Raw genomic sequence first — 23,982 nt, 5'->3', positions numbered from 1 at the left:
TTATTACCTCCAGTCCTACAATATTTGGGGAAAATGTTTGATAGCCTGGAAGAGGCATCATTAATGCATTTTTTTTTTGAAAGTCGCCAAACTGATGACTTTTTTCCTGGTGACATTATTACCTGATAACGCATATGGGGGGAACGAGGAATGAGAAAACGAGCGATGAGAGCGGGGTGGATTGCTGGAAGATGAAACGTGAAGTTATGTAGGCAGGAGCAAGACAACTAAGCGCAGACGAGAAGGAAAGACAGTGGTGAGAGGCAGGAAAAGGAAAAGTGTGAGCGCATAACGGGATACAAAGGAGAGGTTGAATAGCAGAGCTCAAGCCGGACTATAAGGAGGAAAGGGCAGCGGCACGGAGGCCAAACAGAAGAGAGATGCAGAAGTCAAGACGAGAACATTTTAAAGACAGAATAAACATCTTGGTAGCCTGAAAGTAAGACAATGGTACATTTTTTTTTAATTTTATAGATTTTAACCCGCTAAGCATGAATCAGAGACGAAATATGAGAAGAAAAAGATAGGGAAGGATCGAAAGTAGCACGAGCATTACAATCAGAATTAGAAAACAAGGGAGGGTGAAAGAGTGTGCTGAGATGAAAGAAAAGATTGGGGAGAATGGGCAGGGAAGAACAAACCATCTCTTTTCAGTGAAGTGAGTGGAATGCATCTAACGGCACAAAGGCAGCTAGGGCTTGGCATGAGATGGCAGCGTCTGCACATGCGCATTATGTATGGCGAGTATGCACGCATGCGAGGCATTCACCGGCCTCAGGTAGCGTTACTGCAGAATGTGATGCTGCGCGTGGAAAGGGATGGCAGCGCCCTGTGACAGCCGCGGTGCCAAACGGCACACAGGCAGTGCCCCTGGGTGATCTGCCATTGCTTCCTGCGAGGCTTTTGAATATCGCTTGCTTGCTCAGTGGGTGACAGAAAGTTCATGCGCCGGCCTCACACTGAACACGTTTGGATAGCCGTGCCCTGAAGCACAATGAAGGGCGCACCTTGAAAACCTAGTCAGAGCTAATATTTGTGGTAAACATATGTTTGCCTGGTAGATTATTGCCAGACAAGGATGGAGGACAAAAAATACTTCAGCCTCAGGGTAAGAATACGAGGGGGAAGGGGGATCATGTGGGGGCGTGGCTTGCGGGATGAGCGTGGCCCAAAAAGTACACAAACAATTTTATGTTTATAAAAGATGGCGTGAAAACTACACAAACCATAGTGAGGGACGCACATAAATATATAAATGCTTACCTTTATATACTTGTTTGCGTGCCTTACTGTGGTTTGTGTACTTCAAAATGGCTTGAAAAGTACACAAACCATAGTAAGGACAAGCCATCCTGTTTAAACATTTTTATGTTTATAAAAGATGGCTTGAAAGTACACAATTCAAGCCATCTTTCATAAACACAGAAATCAGCACAGAGTCCCCAGGTTCGCAGAGGGTTAAAGATGCCCTGGCGACCGGGGGAAAAAAAGGGACAATAACTTCCTCTGGTGATCCTTTGCTTAAGGGATCACCAGAGGAATTTACAGTGAATGACAGAAATGCCAGCCAGCCACACCAAGGCTGTGGCTGGCTAGCACTTATGCCAGCTTGCCTGACTTAATGGCGGGCACATCGCCTGTCGCGGCCGCGCCGGGATAATGTGTCTTGCCAATGTTGTGGTGGGACAAGGGTCCCCAGCAGGGCCCCACTGTTTGGAGACTGCCGGGGCCCAGTCCCGGCTGGCCCCGGCCCATTTAAAGCACTGAGCCTACTACATTAACAACAAGCAAGCATGGACCAATCCAACAATTTTGGCTTTAATGTAGGCCTATTTATTTATGTATTTATTTATTTATTTATAAAGCGCACTAAGTCCGGGTGCATTGGGGCGCCGTTACAGATCCACTTACACATACCAAGAAGAAGCATAAGTGCTCATGGCCATATTAATGCATCCCACCATATATAGTTGTGCAAATAGCCACGATTAAAGGCCTCGGTTCCCTGAGGTTCAAGAATGACACAGATGCCTGAAACCCCACAGACACCAGCTTTCCGCAGGTTTTCCTGCATCGCTGACCTTTTCGTTGGGCTAGCTGTACCGAACTGACAAGAGCTTCACCATCATGACGCACTGCCCGAAATGGCAAACCAAGGTCATGCCCCGCTTTCTGCATCGTACCGCTAGTGTGTAAAATTCCTTCAGCAACAGCCTACAGAGTCGAAGCAGCAACTGTCAGGATCTTCCCGATGGATGCCTCGCCAGCCCCAAAATGATGTCCTAGGTGTAAAAGAAGTTCAAGATAGCTGCACATAAAGTCTTCTCTGTCTTACAGGTCTTCAAAGGTATCGATTTGGACATATAAGGGCCACATATCCCACTGAGCGGTGTTCGTTGGGCAACTTACGAAGGGAGGAAGCGGTCGAGGTCCCTCTGAGGAAGTTGTGCAACCCGTCTTCGCTGTCGCTGGAGCTAGCCATGCTGTTCCTCATTTGCATGACTGAGAGCTGAGAGCAAAGGCTAGGCTGGCGATCCATCGTCTTGGCTACCTGCAAAGACATGAACAAACGGGCCCAGGTTTCATTAAATGTCAAAGCAAGCATTTGCATGGTCGCCCAAAGCACCCGAAAATAACTGACGTCAACAATGGGGGCGTGACCGGGATGTAGGGGAAGAAGGAGTGGCCCATTACTTTAAATACTGTGCACTGCAGCACTCCCTTAGCAGAACTACCTCACTTCCGAGGCCTGTATTCTCAAGGTGACCCATGCAAAGCAAACCTCAAACCATTGATTATAACGTATCTCTTTCAAATAAAACCCCATTGACCTGCCCAGTATCAAAGGTCATAATTTGATTAGGTACGTGTAGATTAGAAATCATAATCAGGTAGAAATTCTGCAGTTAAAAAAGAAAACACAAAAATATGTTGTAAGCAAAATAGAAACAATGACGCCACAAGACCAGCTTGTCCATGCTTTGCAGAACTACAGGATAAACATCAGCCTAGAGACTGAAACAGTAATGTCTAAGATGGATTCAGCTAGTACTACATACATTAGGACCTCCATGAACTTAATAATAATAATAATGTATTTCTTATGTAGCGATACACACCCATAGGACTCAGAGACAATATTCTTATTATTATATACGTTACAATAGCTACACAACAAAGAGGTCTGGATTCCTCCTTTATTTTTAATCATTGAGAGTTACACATCCGAATAAGCACACATTACAGTAATACAACCCTGACATTTTAATGTAGCTTCCCATGTTAAAAATATGGGGCTAGTTTAAGAGGGCTTGCGAATCCCAATGTATTTCTTTAAAGCTGATTTGGGGGTTTAAAGTTACAGAATGTAACCAGGAAGGGAGGCATAAATGAGGGTCAGGGAATGATATTATTTTAAGGGTTTGGCAGATTAGATTGCCTACGCATATGGAGCAAGCACTTGCAGGGAGAGTCAGGACTCTGCGATCGGCGCCTCTCCAGATGTTTGGGACTACGGCCCCCACAATCCCTCACCAAGAACTATGCTGGCTGTGGCTGATGCGAGGTGTAGGCCATAACATCTGCAGGGCCAAAGGTTGCAGACCCCTCACTTAAAGTCCTTCGACATGAACAGCTGAAATTGAATGCTGCCCTGAGGAATTCATAGTGGTTAAGAAACATTGGCTCAAGCATTTCCGCGCATCACTTCCCTGCAAGAATCCAGCTGCTTCTAGCACTTCCTAGTAATTAGAAGGAGGAATAGAATGGGACATTTCCTTTACATAAACTATTTCCCCTTTTATCCCAAAGTGTGTCTTTCTTCAACTTCCATTCTTATAGCCTTTCTTCAAACTATTTCTGTTTGCAGATTCACTGCGGTAGGATAAATTGGTCGTCTCAAGACTCCATTTCAAGCACATTTTTTGCAATGTCTTTGAAGGGACATAAATATGCCTTGCAACCAGTGCTTTCATTGGAAAGCTAACGTAGTGTACATCTCAGAACATTATTCTTAGTTTGTCCAAATAAAAATCATTTTTGCACAAAGAGATTCTCAGAAGAGTATGAGAATCACCCTCATAATTGATAAACTGCGAACAGCAGGTGATTATGAAGAGAAAAACATGAAATCATGTTCATGCTAAGAAGGCACTGGTGACAGCAGCCAGGGGAGAGGACTAAAGCGAGTTTATCAGCAGAGGGGCACCAATGCACACCGTATAGGCTCTAAATCATCAAATATGGCCCTATTGTAAGGGAGAAGGCAGCATCAAAATGGCAGTCCCACTGGAATGGCATGTTTCCTTGCCCGGGCCTGTCATTATAGCAAAATAAGTAAATGTTCAATCAAAAACATGTGCATCCCTGCTGCTCACTACTATGCCATGATGGGAGCAGCAGGACAATGCTCGCCCTTGATACGGAGTGTGTTAGAGGCAGCAAGCAACTAACATCCCATTCGATTGTCTACCTCCTCTGTGCTGCTCCCTCTCACCTCCCTCAGCGTGTTGCTCCTGTGCTGCTACTTGGACTTCTCTGTCGGATCCAGCTCATGGTATCCAGTGATAAAGCCACCTGGGAAAAGTTCACATGGGGCGACATTTCCCCAAGTTTGCAATCTCAAGAAAGTCAAGCACTTTCCCCAAATATTCTAGGACTAGAGTCTATCATGGCAAAGAATACCTGTCCGACAATATGTGGAGGGAGGCTTTTAGGGGTGCAGGAAAATAGAATCACCTACCTGGTGACTTCTTCCCAGGTGACATTTTCACCCAGATCCCAGCACATTAAGATGGCCGGGAGTGGTGGCAACGGTACAAACAACCAGCGGAAGATGACATTATGCTGCCCCTCTCCATTGCTCTCCCAAAGTTCCTGCCTCTCCCTCATTTCTCCTCATTACCCTCATTGCCTTAAAATGGATAAGCTTGGTGAAAGTGAAACACCAGCAAACAACACAGCTGGATTATGCTGGCCCCTTCCCGATATCTTCCTTCCCCCCCATCCGGTCCTCATTCACCTCAGCGTGTTGAGCCAACTTTCCATCATCAGGTAGGTTGTCCGCCCCTTAAATTAAATGGCCTCACAAATGTTCTTCTAAAGGAGAGTGCGACACACTTTCAGATGAAAAGGTTTGATCAACTTCTGGGGGCTGAAGGGAAGTGTTCGAGTGGATGAGTGCAAGGGGGTAGCCTGGAATGGCGTGTTCAAATCCATGATTATTTTGTTAACTAGAATGTTCACACAGTTTGTCTTGGTCTTCTGTGGAGTAGACCACTAATCTAGAACGGGTGTGTATTAGACAAGTTAGAGGGAAAAAGGAATGGGTTAGGTTAGGGTGTTAGCGGTAAGGTTTTCTGTTTTCTTTCTCTCCTCATTTGGGCCTGATAATTTTGGTAGTTCCTTTCAAGGTCCAGCATCCTTGGACCTTTTTCAAAGGTGGAGACGTTTCATGGTACAATATACAACCCTCGATCACATTAACTCATCCCCAATTTAGTTTTGGTATAGGTGTGCTCGGTCGCCTAATTCTACATTGTATACCCTGCCGCACCCCCCAAAATCCCTGCAAATCTGTCGACCAATCAATGATGTGTAAAGAGCATGTCTCACTGGAAACTGAATCATTCTGCTTTGTAATATAGGTTCGCCCAGCTGCACTGGGGGAAGAATGCTTCCTGTGTTTTCATATCGATGTTTGGGTCGAAATATTAAGCAGTTCATCTACCATTTCTAGCAACTGCTATGCAGTTCCTCTTCCATTTTTAGCAAATGCTATGCAGTTCCTCTTCTATGTTTGCATACCTAGATCATGCATTTTCTCTCTAGCAGTTCAGTTTAATATAAAAAAAAAAGCTTCTCCCACCACCCATCTGCGCACACACACACACACACATATACATCAAGAGGTAAACATTTAACTAATTCTAAAAGTGTACTCTTACTACCAGCCCAGTAACTTCAATGCCCCAGCAAAAAGGCTATGTAAAGAGCCGATTTCCTAGAGGACAGAGACATTTCCATAGTCTGGGCCAAGGTCGGAGTGGGCATAAAATCAGTCCAGGCACCAATGCAAAAGTGGTCCACAATCACAAATTACAATTCAATACTATCCAGAACAGAGTACTACCCCAGGGGTGTTTTGGTAAAATATGTTGCAAATAATGTATTTAAAAACTATTTGTTTAGAACCATTGGTTAAAACTAGTTTAGTAACTTATGCAACTGGCCCACTGTGGCCAAAAAAAGGGGTCAATTTTCAGACAAAGGAACGGGCCCGTACTAGAATCATGGGCTAGCACTTTAGGCATTGCCCTGTTGCGGTATGGGCCAGTCTAAGCCTGGTCGGTGCTCACCTTGCTATCCTCAGCACAAGTATGAAAGGGCAGCACAGGGAGGAGCTTGAAATAGGGGTGTGTTTGTGCAGAGTTCTGCAGAGGAGCCTAGAAACAGCCCAGTTCCCAATAAGCCACAGTCAGCTCAAAAGGTTGCTTGCAGCACTCACTCACTGCTGGGTGAACTCAATCTTTCCATCGCTTATTTGTGTATACCTCTGTGGAATGGGCAGGGGAGGCACGAGAGGGCACTGCTAGCTTTCTACCTATTTTCTCCCTTCATACCCCACATTTTCTCAAGATGTTCATCCATTATATATGCGTACCTCACATACCTGTCTTGAAACACAGCTTGAAGGAGGTGTTGGGCCCACAGGTGGAGCTGTTTTCACGTACTGGGCAATTAGTCAATTATCCCAGCTTTAAAAGGGCATTTGTGTGCCTGGACCCTGCTGAGACCCTTTGGTGAACGGATACACTACAACTACCAAACCCGTCTCATCTTCACCATTAGCCCCTTTGTGCAATAGCCAAGGATGGTGAAAGCTCTACAGAAGCCACCAATCCGACATAACATTATCCTTCCTGCTTCCTTCTGCTCTTCCCCTCTTGCACCTGTCTCCCTACTTCCCCCCTACATCATCAGCGTTATGTAGTGGTCACAAGAGGTGAAATCTCGATACAAACAACCAGCACGACAAACAACATTGAAAGACTTAATTCTCTAAAGAATCAACCTTGCTTAGAAATTCACCCACTATTCCAAGGCTCCAAAATTAACTACGTGCAAAAGGTCAAGAGACTGGTTTCTTTTTGGTGACGTGCAGCATGGAGCTTCTCTCCATATCAAACAGTCGCACCGGGTGGTATCAGGTGAGTCGCAAACCTGACCATTTTGGCTCAGGCCAGCAACCATTGGCTCTCCAGGTATTCTGGACAACTCATGCCAGCGCTACCCAGCATAGTCAATGGTGATGGATCATGGAAGCTATAGTTCAAATCATCTGGAGAGCTGCAAGTCCCTATGCTGTAGCATGGAGTCTACTGAAATCAAGACTATGTTTTATCAACTCCCCTAACTTTGGCCTTCAAGTGCCTTTCTGACTAATCTATAGAAGATGGAGCCCGCAAATCCAGGATTTGTCAAGAAAATAAGCTGTGAGAACTCATCACCCATTAAGTTCCCTGGTTGCAGTTGCTGCAGCTGGTTCGGTGATGGTGGAGAATTACCTTCAAGACTGTCTACCCAGCACACAGGTGAAGGCCTGGAAGGCTGTCTTGCTGCCTTTGTGCAGTTGTTTCACAAAGCACCCAACTCCGACATTTACAACTTATCCAGAACAGGACTGCGAGACTTGTCCTTGTCCATCGAAACAATCTGATTGTCCCTCAGCATGTACTAATGCATAACAACACTATCTGAAATCAGGGAAACCCTTCTAAAATGTACGAAGGCCCAATCGTGCACGGAAACCTTAAAACATCCGAAAATATCACTACAAACAGCACACTTAACATCCTCTGAAATTTACAGATTCAAATTCAGCATCATTAATATTTTGATGCCATTCAACAGTTTTGAGGAACAGCTAAAAATGTGGGCTTCTGCTAGTAAAACTTTATTTTACATCCTGGAAATAGGGAGAGCCTGCATATTTCATTTCATCTACTTCAATAATAAAATATTGATCAACTGCAGTCTATTTAGAAATGAGTGTTTAATTCCTAATGTATACAACATGTTTTTGGCTCGGTACCTCACAATAGAGACCTACATGTCACCTCTCATGGATATTCATTATATGCAAAGTCTTTTCTATCATCCTTTGGTGTCCTTATTGAGTGTCAATTGCTAGAGCTCAATAACGGCACAATCCTGTATTTCTGGCAGTATGGAACACGGGGTACATAGTGTGTTGTTTCTTTACTAATGCAAGTCGAGTGGGGGAACATAGCTACCGCGGGAGTGTGGGCATTGTATGACTGAGGAGCTTGTTTCTACACTCCAAATTTTCAAGTTGACTTTCCAGTCCTGCTTGTGTGTAAACACAATTAAATATTGTTCAGACAATATTTTGGTGGTGTATGAAATTCCTAACGTGTGTCCTATGATACTTTGAGGGTTAATACTTACATGTTATATGTGTTTAGCATTTTATTCTGCTCAATCAACGGGAAAAGATCTCATAATTTGTTATTTGAAATAACACATGTAATACATGCGTTCTCATGTGAATGTCAGGTAATGTTTCTGGTAATTGTGTGGTCTCAAATGTGCCTGCATCATGCTCACTTTTGATCTGTGAAGGCACTGATCTACATGACGGAGGTGTAGAGGAGCAACTGTGTGCATCTGCAGGTGATCCCGCCCCTTACCTCCCGTTTATTGGAGACATGAGATCGTGCCGTGCCTAACACCAGCCATAACACCAATACCGCGGCACATGTTTGAAAGAAGATATCCTTTGAGAGAACCCTACCGAATGTACCCTCAACATGATGACCACTTAAAGGAGGAAAACTCAGAAGGAGTATGAAAAAGAAGCTAAACGGGTGAACTGATGATGTCATGAAAAAGTATGCACAACGTCTCGAGACACTAGATGAAGATGATGTATGGACCCTAGAGGGCTAATGGTGAAGTAAAGGATCAAGTGAACTCTCAAGTATAAAAGAACAAGATTACACATGCACAAAGTGCTACAGAAAACAACTGTTCAATGAATGTACAGATCGCTGAAACACAAGGCAGATTTAGTCACCATAGAAGCTAGCTATGAGCAGTGAATAGAATGTAGGCAAAGCCGCCATTATATAGAACCTGGACATTGGTATCACGGATTTAGTAGGCCCGAACCCATGAAGCTGGAATGGAAATCTGTGTCGCAGCAAGAATAATAGGCTCATGAAACTGCATGGCGAGGTTGCCTGGCCCGGAGTCAAGATTCAAGAAGCAAGGTCAGCTATCTGTTCATGAAGAAGAACGAGTAAGACAGAACAGAAAGGATGCCAAACTTTTATTCATTTAGAGCATTTAAAAGCTGCAAATTGGACCAAATCGTGGTCTTCTGTCACGTGAGCCAAGGATAGAAATAGAGCTTGAAGTTCCAGACACGATAGCGAGTGCCCTCACTCCCATGCATTCTCAAAGACAAGGATACTCTGCAAGGCCAAGTACAAAAACAATTTCATGGCGGAAGGCATGGGCGATGAGAGATACTGGGCTAATTGAGTGGTGAGGTAGTTTTCATGCCCTATCTTCCTGCACCTGGGTCGGTGCTTAAGTGCTGCTAGATGAACCAAATGTTCCAGACATGGCACAAGTGTGCCAACCCATCATATCAGTCCATATAACGAAGGACCTTATAGTTTGAAAACCAATGAGAAATGGTATAGCTAATGTTTCTGAAATGACATGTTTTTGGAGGTAGGCATAAGTTGTCCACCTGATAACGGGCAGCCAGTAAGAATCCTAGCTCCTATAGAAATGTATACCTACAAGTTTCCCTTAGCCGTTCCTGACCCTTGATAGGTTTTTCACTATTGCCACGGGGTATGACGTCACTCTGACGCATTATCTAGTATAAAGACTTTATTTTGTGTGGAGATCATTGAGAGACTGAGCATACATCCGTTGATGTTCATTGTAACCTCCCTGTTTTAGAAAAATGTTAATGAAACAGTACTTTGCCAACAAAATTTCAATGGGACATCATCGCTGAGTCCGGCATGAGTCCACACGAAGAAGCCTCACATTTAAGGGTGGTCGAACAATTTCACGATCTTTGGACTGCCCTAGCATCCCTAATATAGAGTACCTGGTGTCCTGACTTTACCCCGCCCCAACAACAGAGCCTCCTGCCTACGATCCTGTCAACTCACAAAAACAGAACCCTCTAACCTGGCATCCTGCTGGCCCACCTCCTTACCCAACCACACAAGAACCCTGCCATGCCTGGCAATCCAGCCCGCTGCTGCACACTCTACCACATCAGGAGACCTTTAACTAGAGTGCTGTCTCCCCAAACCACAACCCCCACTGCAGAGTCCCCTACACGCTGAACAATAAAAAAAAAGAAAAGCACCTTGCACGTCTGCATCATGGCCATTTCATATTGTTGTGTTTACACATGTTTCAGTTCTGCTTCTAAGGGAATTTAGGCTTGTTTCCTAAAGCAAGACCAACTTTCTTTATGACGAACCCCCAACACGTGAAAATACACAACATGTGGGTCATGCACAGTGGGGGTTGCAGCGCTCACACGGAGCGCTTGAGTGTGGCCAGGTAGTGGTGGACAGCCAGTGTCGTGGTTTAGCCTGCCACTTAGCCAGGGCTAGCCTGAGCCGTGCCTGGCTCACCCACCTCTAACTCTCCCACTTTGTTTCTGTTTGGCTCCGCGCGGCTGGGTCCTCTAAATGTCAAACCCCACACACACTGCGGACCCCATTCTCCACACGCTGGTAGTGTTTCTGGTATTGTAGTATGCCCACACCCTGTGGAAGTATGCCAGCCTCTTATTAGGAACCAAATACATTCACTATCCAGGTTGTACATAACTCACATGTACAGTGCATATGTGCAAATACAGACGCTACTGGAGGGAAAGTCAGAGATAGGATTTTAAAACACCTCTACATAATAACTATCAATAATTCTAAGCATCTTGTAGCCACACATTGCTCCTTCGCCTTGAGTTACCAAAAAGTTACAAAAATTGTACATCTTTTTATCTGGGAAGAAGGCAAAGAAAACACAACGCGGAAGAGACAACATGAACAATGACCAGAGAAGCACACTTCAAACCAGCTTACACCAAAAAATCAGATAAGTGAAAATGTAAGGCTATGTATTAGAATGCAATGTAAAGCACCATAACACAGCACAACTTTGTAATATAGGTGTAATATAGGTGACAGTAATGAAGTGATATCGTTGATTTTATTCCGTTTTTTTAAATATTGTTTTAAGGGACAGTTTCAACGGCATGATTTATTATGGAATGTATTCATTGTTTTTTCTTATGTTCTAACGTCTTCAATTATCTCCAGACTGGTAAATACAATACAACAGCCTTACCTTGTCACTTAGTGTTGGGTCGTTCAGGGAGTACAGCTTGTTTGTAATATCCTTTCCAATAAGATACTTAAATATCTCAAAGAGGAAAGGCTCAGACTCCAGAAAGTAGGTGAGCCTTTCCCGCGACCAGCATAGGAACTTGCAGGTATCGTCCGCAGTGATGGTGACCTAAGGGGGAAAGGATGAAAAGCAGCCCCATTATTTTTCAGTTCCTCCTTGAAATTGGAAGATAAAATAGGTTTTAGCACAGATATTTGTAAGTTTTACAATCATTCTCTTCAAAGGGATCTGGGTTGGTGACAAATGGTTCATTTTCAAGGAACTGGAATACCCGTCAACTATATCAGGTGTAGAGCATGTGTGGAGCATGCTATATCATGTGTAGAGCATGCTATATCAGGTGTAGAGCATGCTATATCATGTGTAGCACATGCTAAGCCCGTGTTAGGAGTCCCTGCTGTCAGGCTGGCCTCTGCAGGTGTACTTATGTGTAGAACATGCTAAGATCGTGTTAGGAGTCCCTGCTGCCAGCCTGCTCTTTGCATGTGTACTTATGTGTAGAACATGCTAAGCTCGTGTTAGGAGTCCCTGCTGCCAGGCTGGCCTTTGCAGGTGTACATATGTGTAGACCATGCTAAGCTCGTGTTAGGAGTCCCTGCTGCCAGGCTGGTCTTTGCATGTGTACTTAATAGTAGAGCATGCTAAGCTCGTGTTAAGAGTCCCTAAGCCCGTGTTAGGAGACCCTAAACCCGTGTTAGGAGTCCCTGCTGCCAGGCTGGTTTCTGCATGTGTACTTATGTGTAGAGCATGCTTAGCTTGTGTTAGGAGTCTCTAAGCCTGTGTTACGAGTCCCTAAGCCCGTGTTAGGAGTCCCTGCTGCCAGGCTGGCCTCTGCAGGTGTACTTATGTGTAGAGCATGCTAAGCTCGTGTTAGGAGTCCCTGCTGCCAGGCTGCTCTCTGCATGTGTACTTATGTGTAGAGCATGCTTAGCTCGTGTTACGGGTCCCTAAGCCTGTGTTGGGAGTCCCTAAGCCCGTGTTAGGAGTCCCTGCTGCCAGGCTGCTCCTTGCATGTGTACTCGTGGAAAAGTTATTGCAACGATGTGCAAACGTTTGCATTACACCTGGACCGTAGGCCTCTACGGGGAGCCTGCTTCCACAAACTACATGTCCCAGAAAACCCCACTTCAGACTGAGTGCGGGGAGATGGAAAGGCAGGATGAATGCACGTAAGGGTGTTTGCGTGGCTGCTCTGAATAAAAAAGGCATCCTTCAGTTAATCCGGTTTGGGTCCAGTTGACAAGAGGCGAACCCTGGCCATTGCTGGGCCCGATACACCACTGTTGTGTCTTCTATGCCTTTTGTTCCCTTGCCTAGCTCTGCAATTTCAGTCTTGCTTGGTTATGGTTTATTAGTACTTAGATTGTTTTGTGTTTTTTATTTGCTGATTTCTGTGAACATTGTATGCGTTATTTGCACAGCGCTCTGATGCACTTGAGCCTTGTTTGTTCTGCATGAATAAAAACGAATAGTTTCTGGCATGTGCCTTGCTGCCCTTTCTTTTGCGGGTGGCTCCTCGCAAATGAATGCCTGCCTTTCTCTCTCTCCCTCTTTCTTTAGTCAGAGTTTAGGGAGTGCGCTCAAGTAGAGGATTAGATAGTTACCTTCCTGATTCATGTTGCTACAGTGTTTTCGTCCAGTGCTTCCTTTCCCTACACTGCACTATGTGTTTAAGATTTGCCTCCCCTCCTGTTTTGAATGGCAGGTCCACTGTGCTTGTTGTGCCCCGCCCCTAATGTGTACCTCTCTCATAACCTTCTGTCCGAGAAAGTGTGCTAATCCCCAGTGAACTTGAACTTCATTATTCTTTAGCAAAGTAGTGTGCCATTTTGTGTTGTGCTGTGCCTGCAACACCGGCTGAGCTACCCACAGATCTGATCTTGGCAGCCCTGGCCTGTGGATTTCCCAGGGGAGGAACTGCCTTAATAAGCCAATCCAAAGTTACTCAAGCAATAATATGCGATGCCACGATGCGATGCATCGGCCAGGGCACGAGGGGCTTTAACAATGGTCCCAGGGCCATTACCACCCAGTACAGCCCACAGCAGAAGGTATTGTTGAGCAGATGACTCCATGCCACCTTAACACGTTTTCCAGTCCAGGTCTTTGGTTTAACAAAAACGATATTCTGGGAGTCTTAGTTCTTGTTTTCTTTCATTGAACCTAAATGGGCTACAGAACAAGATTGTAATGTTTTGTATAGGGAAAGCCCAGCAATAACACCTAAATGGCATTGAGTCATACGTCTGTCCTTACAGTGATGGGGCAGAGCCAAGGTTTTGGCAAAGCCCAGGAAACGTGATCAAACCTAAAGGGTAAGGTCCCCTATATCCTAAAAAAACCTGGGCATGATCGCATCTCCCCATTCTGAGCAGATCGCGGAACAGCGAGTAGAGTTTGACATGAATTTTAGTAAGAGCACCCCGTCATGTTTTTCCCTAAGACATTTTGGGCCTCATTAGGACCCTGGCGGTAAGGGGTTTGCGCCAGCGTTAGCTGCGCCGACCCCTTACCGCCAACTACGAGTTCCCATAGCGCCATGGTCATTTTTCCGCCCGCTTTTTGCGGGCGTATAAATCCATGGCGCTATGGGACCTTGGTGTTAATTACGCCACCGTAATTTACGGTGGCGTAATTAACTCCTTCCCCACTCCCATTATACCCTATGGGGCCGAAATGGGAATGGGGAAGGGTAAATGGGTCAATGGGGACTTACCGCCCCGCCGACCTCGGAATGGGGCGGTAAGTCCACCATCCGCCATGGCGTAAACGGACTTTACGCCATGGCCGGAAAGTCCGTCGATGGCGGAAAAAATCCACCAGGGTCGTAATGAGGGTGATGTTGCATTCTACTTTGTCTCGTCCTCACACTCCCGTTTCCCTCTGTCACCTTTACAATTTATTTCATTTGCCCTCTTTTATCTTTACAACTATTTTGCTCTTCTCTGTTCCTCCCTCTTCCTTTGTTGTTCACACTTCTCCTTTCAGTTCATCACTCCATTCTTAGGCCCTTTCTTCTCTCTGCTTTCGTTCCGCCTTTTGTTCGCTTCCTTCATATTTCTTCACTTCTCTACTGTCCCTCTGTTTTGATTCCTTCCCTCATTCTAATGCAATGCCCAATGGTATGATATGATATGGCATTTATAACGCGCCTATACACAAATGTTTCAAGGCGCGACGAGGCAAGGAAGTGGGAACAGAGGGAGGACAGACACAATGATCCTACTAGGCCAGGTGACATTGAGGTCGAGCAAGTGCAGGGGAAGGGGTGAAAGGGAAAAGGTAAGAGGGGAACGGGAGGGGGCAGTGAGGTACATAGGATAACAGTAAAATGAATAAGACAATAAATAAAAATGCGGCCAGCTGGTGGCACGTGCAAGGGTAAGTGCAGACATCAGGTGACAAGTGCTAGTAGGGGCAGTGCAGATGTGCAACTGGCGGGGAGGGGACCTGGGTCTGAGATCAGAGGGTAACCAGATAACCAGTGCAGTTTCAGATTCAGCCAGGAGATCCGCAGGAGAGAAAGCAGAAGCAAAGAGGAAGGTCTTGAGGTGTTTCCGGAACCGGAGATGGATCTCCTCAAGTTTCAGAGAGGAAGAGAGGCTGTTCCAGAGGGAGGACCCAGCAGAAGAAAGAGATCTACCACCAACTTGCTGCTTGGAGAAGCGACTGACCCTGAGGGAGTTGGAGGCGGATGAGCGAAGAGCTTGAGAGGGAAGATATTTAGGAAGAGAGAGTTGAAGATATTGAGGTCCCAGGTCCCAGAAGGCCTTGAACTTAATCCTCGCTGCCACTGAGAGCCATTGCAGAGATTTCAGTCCTGGAGAGATATGATCCCTGGGCAATGAGGAACATGGTCATGCTCCACTAGGAGGAAGCCGGCTGTAATCATGGCAACCCCCGCCTAGGGACACCCGCATCCCTCTGAATACGCAGTGCGCATCAACAGTCCAGTCTATAAACTACCACATGCACTCCAAGTCTTAAGATTTCCTTTCATACTCAAACCTGCTATTAGGTTACCTTATCCTCTGGACTCATCTCTCTCAGTATACCTAGAAGACCATGAACACTTGCACAATCTGAATGACACAAGGCCTAGTAAAATCGTTTGTTTGGTCCTCCATCTGTCTACCCTTCCTTGTCTTATCGCACCTAGAAACACTTGTGTACAGACGCGTTATAAATGACTTATAATATCATATGAATTTATCTGGCTAATGCACAGCTATGTATGAGCATTGCCAGCAAATGACAAATAAAGAAAAGTGGGGAGCCTCGATATCACATCTAAAAGATAATAAGACAACCGGTCTATCACGCCTAGAAGATGCAATATGATAGCTTGTCCATGACGCTTAGAAGACCTATTACAGCGATCTGGTTATTGGGCCTAGAGGACTCCCTCACATGGTACACAGCACAAACAACAAACTGCCATTCGAGCCTCATGGTATGTGTAAACGCACGACTTTGGTGGACATCGACCACATGCATGGAAATCCGAACTAATGTACCAGAATGCAGTGACGATCTACAACAAATTCGGTTTAGCTGGGCACGTAAAGTTTTGCCTCCTTACACCAGACTAAGCCTCAAGACCTCTGCCATTAAAAAACAGGGACGACCTATGACAAAATTCAGTCCAGCTGCACACATAACAAGTCTCCTGCATTCACACACTCTCCTGACCTCCCTCAGCACCCGTCCACCTGACTGATCTCTGGGTTGCATACAGGAGCCCGGCCACCCCACCTAATTCCTTATCTTGGCCAAAATGCACACAGGCATTCTAAACCTCTAGGAAAATTTTCCATACTCTGGACTGCGGTCCCCGAGGGCGTTTCCACCACAAGCGTGTTGAGACTATAGTAATGGTAAAAAGCGCTATATACATGGCTACAATTACAATACAATGCAATTAGCACCACAGGGACTGGAATAAAATTGGCTACCAGGTGCTAATAGTGATTGGAAAATGGCCACCATGGAAATTAAATTCTTCCCTTCCATGGCATAGAGAAGCATGTTTGGCAATAGGAGGCTGCCTAATTAGGTGTTGGGATTGTGGCAAATATTAAATGCGATCAGAACTCATAAGGTGGCATTTTAAAAAACCCCTTACCACTATACTCAGAATAAGGTGTTTAATGTGCTCAATGTGATTTTACAATAATGCTTGCATGGTTTACCTTTCATTACTGGCCAATAATAATTACTGTGCAGATTTCAAGATATTATATTTCAATGTCTTTTTGCAATTTATGTAACCATTTTGAATCAATAACCAATTTCAACTCGGGCAAACGTTTTGGGCTCAGGCCCTTTATCAATGTGGTGCTTATGTCATCTAGAAAATCGACCGAAAAGAAACATATTAAAAAATCATAGTATGCCTAATCACTCAGTTGCCATGATGGCGCACATTTACTATAGTGAGAAACTGTACTGCATACCTTCACTAGATTTTATAAAAAGGTCCGAAAGCCCCTCTACAGAGAACAAACACGTACAAATTATCTCCTCTATGGGAAGGTGCCCACTCAGGAGGGTCTATAACAACGTTTTGGCTCACTGTACCTTTCACAGAGGCAAAATATGAATTTGCATATCAGTCTGGTTGCACCCACTTAGGAGGTCCAGCACCAAAATGCTTGGCAATTCTCCTCAGAACAAGAGTACAGCAACCGCAGACACGTGTTTCGGCCTAGTCTGTACTCATCAGTGAGGTGAAGCTGTGCCTCTCTAAGCACAGTGAGCAAGGGGTCCACGTCTGGGTTACCCTGGGTAACTTAGGGTTAAACCCCAAGTTCCTACAATTGCACAAAAAGGTCTTCGAGCCCCTGAACCGAGAATGAACATGTCCAAATAACCTGTTCTATGGGAAGTTAGCCTGGGTAATCCAGATGTGGACCCCTTGCTCACTGTGCTTAAAGATGCACAACTTCACCTCACATAGGCGGCCCAACAAGGCCGAAACAAGTGTCTAGGGTTGCTGGTCGTTCTCTTGTTCAGAGGACAATTCCCTAGCATTTGGGTGCTGGACTGCCTAAGTTGGTGGGACCAGACAGATATGCAATAGATATTTCTCCTCTTTGAAGGGTGCAGTGAGCTAAAACATGGTTGTAGACCCTCCCGAGTGGGCACCTTCCCATAGAACAGGTTATTTGGCCGTGTTAATTCTCAGTAGAGGGGCTACCACAACTTTGTATAATGTAGTAACGCTTGGGGTTTAAGCCTAAATTGCCCAGAGTAATCCAGACGTGGACCCCTGGCTCATTGTGCTTAGAGAGGCACAGCTTCACCTCAATGAGGAGGGCCAACATGGCCAAAACACGTGTCTGGGGATGCAGTGGGTACTATTGTTTAGAGGAGAATTGGCAAGCATTTCACCGCTGGACTGCCTGATAGGTGGGACCAGACTGATTTGTAAATGGATATTTCTCCTCTGTGAAGGGTGCAGTGAGCTCAAATGTGGTTGTAGACCCTCCTGAGTGGGACACCTTCCATAAAACAGGTTATTTGAACCGTGTTTGTTCTCAGCAGAGGGGCTCCCACACCTTTGCATACCTTCACTCGATACCTGATAATAGAAAGGCACGCCTATAATGAACCATTTCCTTATTCTTAATTCTGGGAGTTCCAGAACCACTAGAGTGACAACTCAACTGTGCGACATGTTGAGAGTGACACTTCTCTACGAAGGAAGGACCATTTCAGTGGCACCTCTCAAGAGTATGAGGGCCCCCTCCTGTAGAAGGTCTCTTTGGTCTGAATAAGACCGCTATTGGCCAATGTGATAATGGGACGATACAAAGAGCCGCTGTAACCGCACTTCTGCATCAATCTAAAGAACACAGCCGCGGTACAGTCCTGCTGCAAGAGTCCCTGATGGCAGGCCTTCTACTGAGAAGAAATATCACTGTGACACTCCTCCACTATGCGATGAACCCCCGCAGCGGCTGTGCTCTGTGACACGAATTGTGCCCCAGTTGGGATATTTACCCAATGAAGAACAACTTCAATATCTGCTGGTGTGGAATGTGGCTATACCAAAAATAATCGTATTCAAATGGCACGCCTCTAAAATAGGAAGAGTCCAGTCAGTATTTTTTTTATGAATGCGCAGGTAATAAAGGTTATGGGAGGAAAGGTAGGCCTACTCTTGATGAATGTGCTAGTGAATATGAAGCCGAGTTCCCATTGAAGCTATCTTCTGGTTGTGTTTAAACACACAGGATCTTCACAACTTCACTGTTGAGTCCCCGGGTCTGCATCTGCGATTCCCTCCCTTGCCGCCTTCTGTTTTGAGAGAGGAAGCCAAGTGTGTCCCATATAATCCCCACAGAAGACTCCAATGCCGGCAAGTAACTCAACCCACATTTGCTAGGCCTTTTTCTATGTCAGTGTTTATCAGCGTTAGGATGTTGCTCTGAATTCGTATGTTCTGCGTTTCTCTTGAGGATTCCACGTTTCCGAAGAACGCCCCTTACTCGATTTCAAATTTACTTTTGGCTGGATGTAATCCAGAGAAAATATCCACAGAAAGAGTACTTATTGTATTGGGTGGGGGCCGGGGAGTCCACTGAATAAATAAATTGGTGCCTGGTTGTTATGCTAAAATGGTAACTAGCTGCTTGATAAGGCCCAAAAGTAAGAAGGCCATTACAGGTGTTTGTGTGTGTAGGGATCAGGGTGAATATTTCAGGAGGCTTGTTGAAGGATGGTTGAATCTCTCCACTGGGGCAGGAAATGGAACATACCCTCACATCCCAGGACAGGCCCCAACCATATTGGATGTGCCCTCACAGTTGTGTTTCCATTCAAAAAGTAGAACTCAAAACCGTTAAAATCACAGGCAGAATTGCTCACTCCAGAGAGTCATTGCAAGGGGGGCTCCGGGGGGAACGTGAAGCGTTTCCCCTCGGGGAAATTTTTGGCGCTGCACACGGCCAGCGAGTGGCTGTGGGGGGCAGAGCGCCTCCCCAGGGTATTTAAGGGGCCAGGGAAGGTTCGGGAGGCAGGCGACAGTTGGACTTGGTGATTGAGAGTCCTGTCGCCTGCTCCCGAGCCTTCCCTGACTTAGGCCTGTGAGGGGGTTTTTTGAGTGGAGGTGAGGAGCTGGGTAGAGCAGCATTAGAGTTTTGGGCAGGCAGTTTAGTAAAAAAAAAAAAAAAAAAAAGTGTTTATAAGTTGGTGAAAACTTTAGCGGAGGTACCGTAAATAAGGTACCTCCATTTTTACCTGGGTCCGGGCGCCGTTGGCTGTCAGCTTGCTGGGGCATCTGCGTGGCCCGGGGGTTTGCTTGTGACGGTTCTGCGGTTTTCTCTGTGGGGGCGGAGCGGTTCCTTCCATTTTCGGAGGGAGGCGGTTGGGTCAGGCGGGGTGCGCGTTTTGTGTTGGGGTCGCTAGGGGTTTTTTCGTGGGTGGTTTGCTGGGCCGCTTCCTTGGGGGGTCCCCCTCTGTGGTCCCGTGTTGTTTTCCCTGCTTATGAGGGTGCATTCGGCACGGTAGCAGCAGCGGGCCGCAGGGGGGCAGTGCGGCTTCCTTAAAGGGACCGTTTGTTTTTATGTGCTCTGTGAAGTACTGCTTGAGCGCCGCAAGGGGGCAGTGCGGTTTCCTTAAAAGGACCGTTTTGTTTTAGGTGCTCTGTTAGGTACTGCTTGCGCCACAAAGGGGGCAGTGTGCACGGCTGTTTTTATTTTTTTTAATTTTTTGGCCCCAATTTTTTTTTTGGCCCCAATTGAGATGATATGATATGATATGGCCTTTGTAACGCTCCTATACACAAGTGTTTCAAGGCTGTGCTGTGGCTCCTGGTTTTGGGGTTGTTTCTTTTTGGGGGCATTTTTCAGAACATAAGGAAGAAGTTTTGTTTGGGCAAAGGTTATTTTAAAGGGTTTAAAAATAAATAAATAAAGAAATAAATAATAAGAATAATAATAGCAAAATTGAACATACAATTGTATCTTTGGGGTATTATTCAGTGAAATTAGGTTTTTAATTAACATTCAGGGATACCTTATTTTCTTAGCTCAGTTCCCCTTTCTGGGCTTTCCTTTGCACTGGGTAGCTGTCCACGGGTAGGTGCTGGCTCGGGGGTTTTAGTGGCTAGGTGAAAGATTAAAGGGCATATTCAGTGCACTGTCATATTATCTGGGCACTATGGTGGGACAGGGAGCTAGTAAGAAGGGCTTGGTGGATGCCAGGGTGCTGAGGGAGGCCCTAGAAATTATTAACAGGGCATCTAAGGCCCAGCTTGAAGGGGCGGTAGTGGAGGTTACGGGAGAAGGGGAGGTAGGGGGGGGCAGGCCGCAGCGTAGAGCAGCGGCGGATGGGGCTCTCGCGGCAGTGGTGGCTTGCACCCCTGCGGCTGGTAGAGGGGAGGCATGGGAATCCAGGGGCAGGAAGTTGAGGAGGGAGATTGACAGGAGAGCATACAGGGGAGAAATGCATTTGGGTGGGGAACAAGTTAGGGTTGGGGTCAATAATGACCAGGAGGAGGTTGGGGATATCAGGAGTGTCCAAAGAGGGGCAGCTCAGGAGAGTCATGTCAGTGGGGGTGGTGGGGCGCAGAGTGGGGCAACTGGACAGAGGGGCAAATACCTGCGGAAGAGTGCAGGTGGGAGAAAGAGGGAGAGGTCCCCATCAATTGAGGAGGTTAGAGTGGGGCGTGGAACGGCCCCCCGATGTAGGAGGAGTGAGGGCGGAGGGCGCTGCGCAGCCCCCGCTGATCAGGTGGAGGTAGAGGGTTTAAGAACGGCCCCTCCTCGGTCAGCGCAAGGAGAGCCTAGAGGGTGCAGCACGGCCCCTAGCAATGAGGATTCCAGGGTGGAGGACGGAACACCTCGCCCGAGAGAAGAGGACCAGGCAGGGGTTTCCACGGCCCCGCCGAGAAGATGTCAAAGGAGTGGCGGGGCGGATGCCCCGGGCTCGCATCTAGAAGAACAACTCAACTCGGGCATGAGCTCGCATCCACAATGGTATTTAAGGGGTGATGAAGTTGGATTGGAGGATTATGTGGGGCAGTGGGAGGTAGAAGGTTACAGGGCTGTAAGGGAAAGGGGGGAGGAGAGAAGAAATTTGAGGTGGGATCGGGAAAGGCAGGTGCAGAGTGCTTGGGGGGCAAGAGGTCGGGGGAACTATTGGCTTGGTGAGTCTGCTGACATGTTTTGTCCCCGCAGTAAGAGCCCTCTAAGAAAGGAGATGAGGAGCATCGGTGTGGACGCCAGACCGCAGACGGCCGGCGTGGAAAGAGGTGAGCGGGAAAGGGAATGGTCATCTGCATGGCAGAGAGGGGACACAACAAGGGGGATGGGAAATGAAGGGTCTGGACTGCAAGGGGTAAGGAAAGAAGTGGGGGTACAAGCCATTGGAGACTCGGGGGTTGAGAAGGGCATCTGCTCAGTGGAGATTCAAACGGACAAGGTAGTGGAGCCATTAGTGCTCGAGGTGCAAGTGGGAAAAGAAAAGGAGGTTGAAGTGAAAGGCAAGGAGAAAAAACTGCCATACATGGGGATAACAAAACCGTTGGGGGCGCACTTGATGGCAGCGACCAGGGAGAAGATTCAGGCGGGGGAATTTGTAGACATTTTTAAATTGCTCCATAGGGAAGTGAGAGCTAAGGAGGGGTCTAAAGAAGAGGAGAGGGAACTGGCTGAGCGCCCAAGGGTACCGGTGACTATTGAGAATTTGACGTCGGCATTTATCATTTATGCCAGTGTATATTATGAAAAATTCCCAGAGCGTTGCGTGGCCCTGCTTAAATATATGGATGTAATTAGGAGGGCGTTCACAAGTTTTGGGGGTTTTGCCTGGGTACGCTATGATGAGGAATTCAGAGCGAGAATGGCGGAGGACAGTCAGGCGGTCTGGGGGGAGATAGACATGGATCTTTGGCTGCAATGGATGGCTCCAACGAGGCCTGCCCCGACATTGCACACACCAAGTGGGCTGCCTGTGCCTTACCGGCCCTTTCTTGGTCGCCCCGCCCATGAGGGGGGGGAGGAGGCGGAGGACAGCCCTCGACAGCATGTTGGGCGTTCAATAAAAAAGGCTGCACGAGGTGGATGTGCAAATTTAAACACGAGTGCAGCAGGTGTGCGGGTCGGCATCCGGTTACGGATTGTTTTCAGGCAGGGGACAGTGGGTCAGGGCGAGGAGCGGGGCAAGGAGGTGGGGGGGAAGGACCGCATGCCAGGTACATTGGGGTGTGCTGGTAGGTCGGGCTCAGTTTAGCGTAAAAGGTGGGGAGGCACAGGGTTTGATGAAAGGTTTTGGGGGCGATTTAAAGGGGGTAGGAGAGAGGTGAGGAGGAAGAATCGTAGGTAGTGGAGGGCCGCAGGGGGGGTGTAACTGTGGAAATTGTTAAGGGGTGGTGGCCGTTGTTTGGAGGGCAGGGTTGACGGTGGCGAAGCCCTCACGCTTGCCGCACGACAGGGTGAGTAAGCTTCAGGCTGCATGGACGGAGGTGCGGGAGCGCCTCTGGTGCAGCAGGGGGAAGTGAGGAGATGGGTCTGCATGGACGGGGGTGCACTAGGGCCCCTGGTGCAGCTGGGGGAAAAAAGTGGAGCAACGAAGCAAGGTGCCGGAAGAGGAATTGATAGGGAATGGTCTGCATGGACGGGGGCGCAGGTTTGGCCCCTGGTGCAGCGGTGGAGAGGAGTAAGGCAGAAAAGGGGCCTGCATGGACGGGGGTGCACTAGGGCCCTTGGTGCAGGTGGGAAACAGGTGGTAATGGACACAAGCAGCTTGAAGATGGTTATATGGAAGGGACTGCATGGGCGGGGGTGCAGTTTTGGCCCCTGGTGCAGTGGCGAGAGGAGTAATAAAGTAAGGGGCCTGCATGGACGGGGGTGCACGTGGGCCCCCGGTGCAGGGGGGGGCAACGCAGGGTCAAATTAATAAGGTGATGGAAGGTGGGGGGGCAAGGGTGAGCAGGAGGGTAATAGTTTGGGGGAAAAAGTGGGGGGCCAAGTGGGTTTAGGTGTATTGTTTAAAGGTTAGGTGAAAGGGGCGGAATATAGGGGGACAGATAGGAGAGGACCTTGGGTGTTTCCGGAGAGGGTTAAGGAGATGGCCAGAAAGGATAGGGTACGGAGGAAGGTGTTACTAGTGGTGTGGGAAGGGTTAGGAGGTTGGAACTCATTCACTTGGGAGGGGTGCAGCATCTGAAGGTAGCAAGCTGGACTATTCAGAGGAGTAGGTGAATAGGTTGGGACGCTGGGAGTAAGGGAGATACAAAGGGTATGCCAGGGACCGGGTCAAACGGAAGGTCGTTATAATATTTTTTTCAGTAGGTAGCAGGAGTGTTGCGTTTATTAGGATGTTGTTGATTTGCAAGTGATTTTGTAATTTCTTTTTCAGATGCTGCCAGGAGGTACGGTCAGATGTCAAAAATCTGGTTTTTGGGACATTCTAGGGTTAAGTGGGCGGGGAAAGAAGCTGAGGAAAGGGTGGTTGGCAGGCAACTGGGTTGCAACTATAAAGATGTGGTGGTAAGATGGTCCG

At 47.1% G+C, this 23,982-nt stretch overlaps 1 protein-coding gene across 4 annotated transcripts in view; it reads right to left on the bottom strand.

Moving 5' to 3' along the window:
* LOC138453590 (blood vessel epicardial substance-like) overlaps window positions 1-23,982 on the bottom strand; it is a 904,667-nt gene that overhangs the window by 28,465 nt on the left and 852,220 nt on the right. For all 4 annotated transcript variants that reach the window (XM_069606590.1, XM_069606589.1, XM_069606587.1 and 1 more), the window contains 2 exons: window positions 11,413-11,580; window positions 2,410-2,551 (listed from right to left, as the gene is read on the bottom strand). In XM_069606590.1, coding sequence (XP_069462691.1) covers window positions 2,410-2,551; window positions 11,413-11,580 — 310 coding nt within the window. The remainder of the gene's footprint in view (window positions 1-2,409; window positions 2,552-11,412; window positions 11,581-23,982) is intronic.

Source organism: Ambystoma mexicanum, chromosome 4p (genome assembly GCF_040938575.1).
Source record: "Ambystoma mexicanum isolate Mex_15411 chromosome 4p, UKY_AmexF1_1, whole genome shotgun sequence".
Classification (NCBI taxonomy): domain Eukaryota; kingdom Metazoa; phylum Chordata; class Amphibia; order Caudata; family Ambystomatidae; genus Ambystoma; species Ambystoma mexicanum.
The sequence above is the reverse complement of the archived record's forward strand: the minus strand, read 5'-3'. Positions and strand labels throughout refer to the sequence as shown.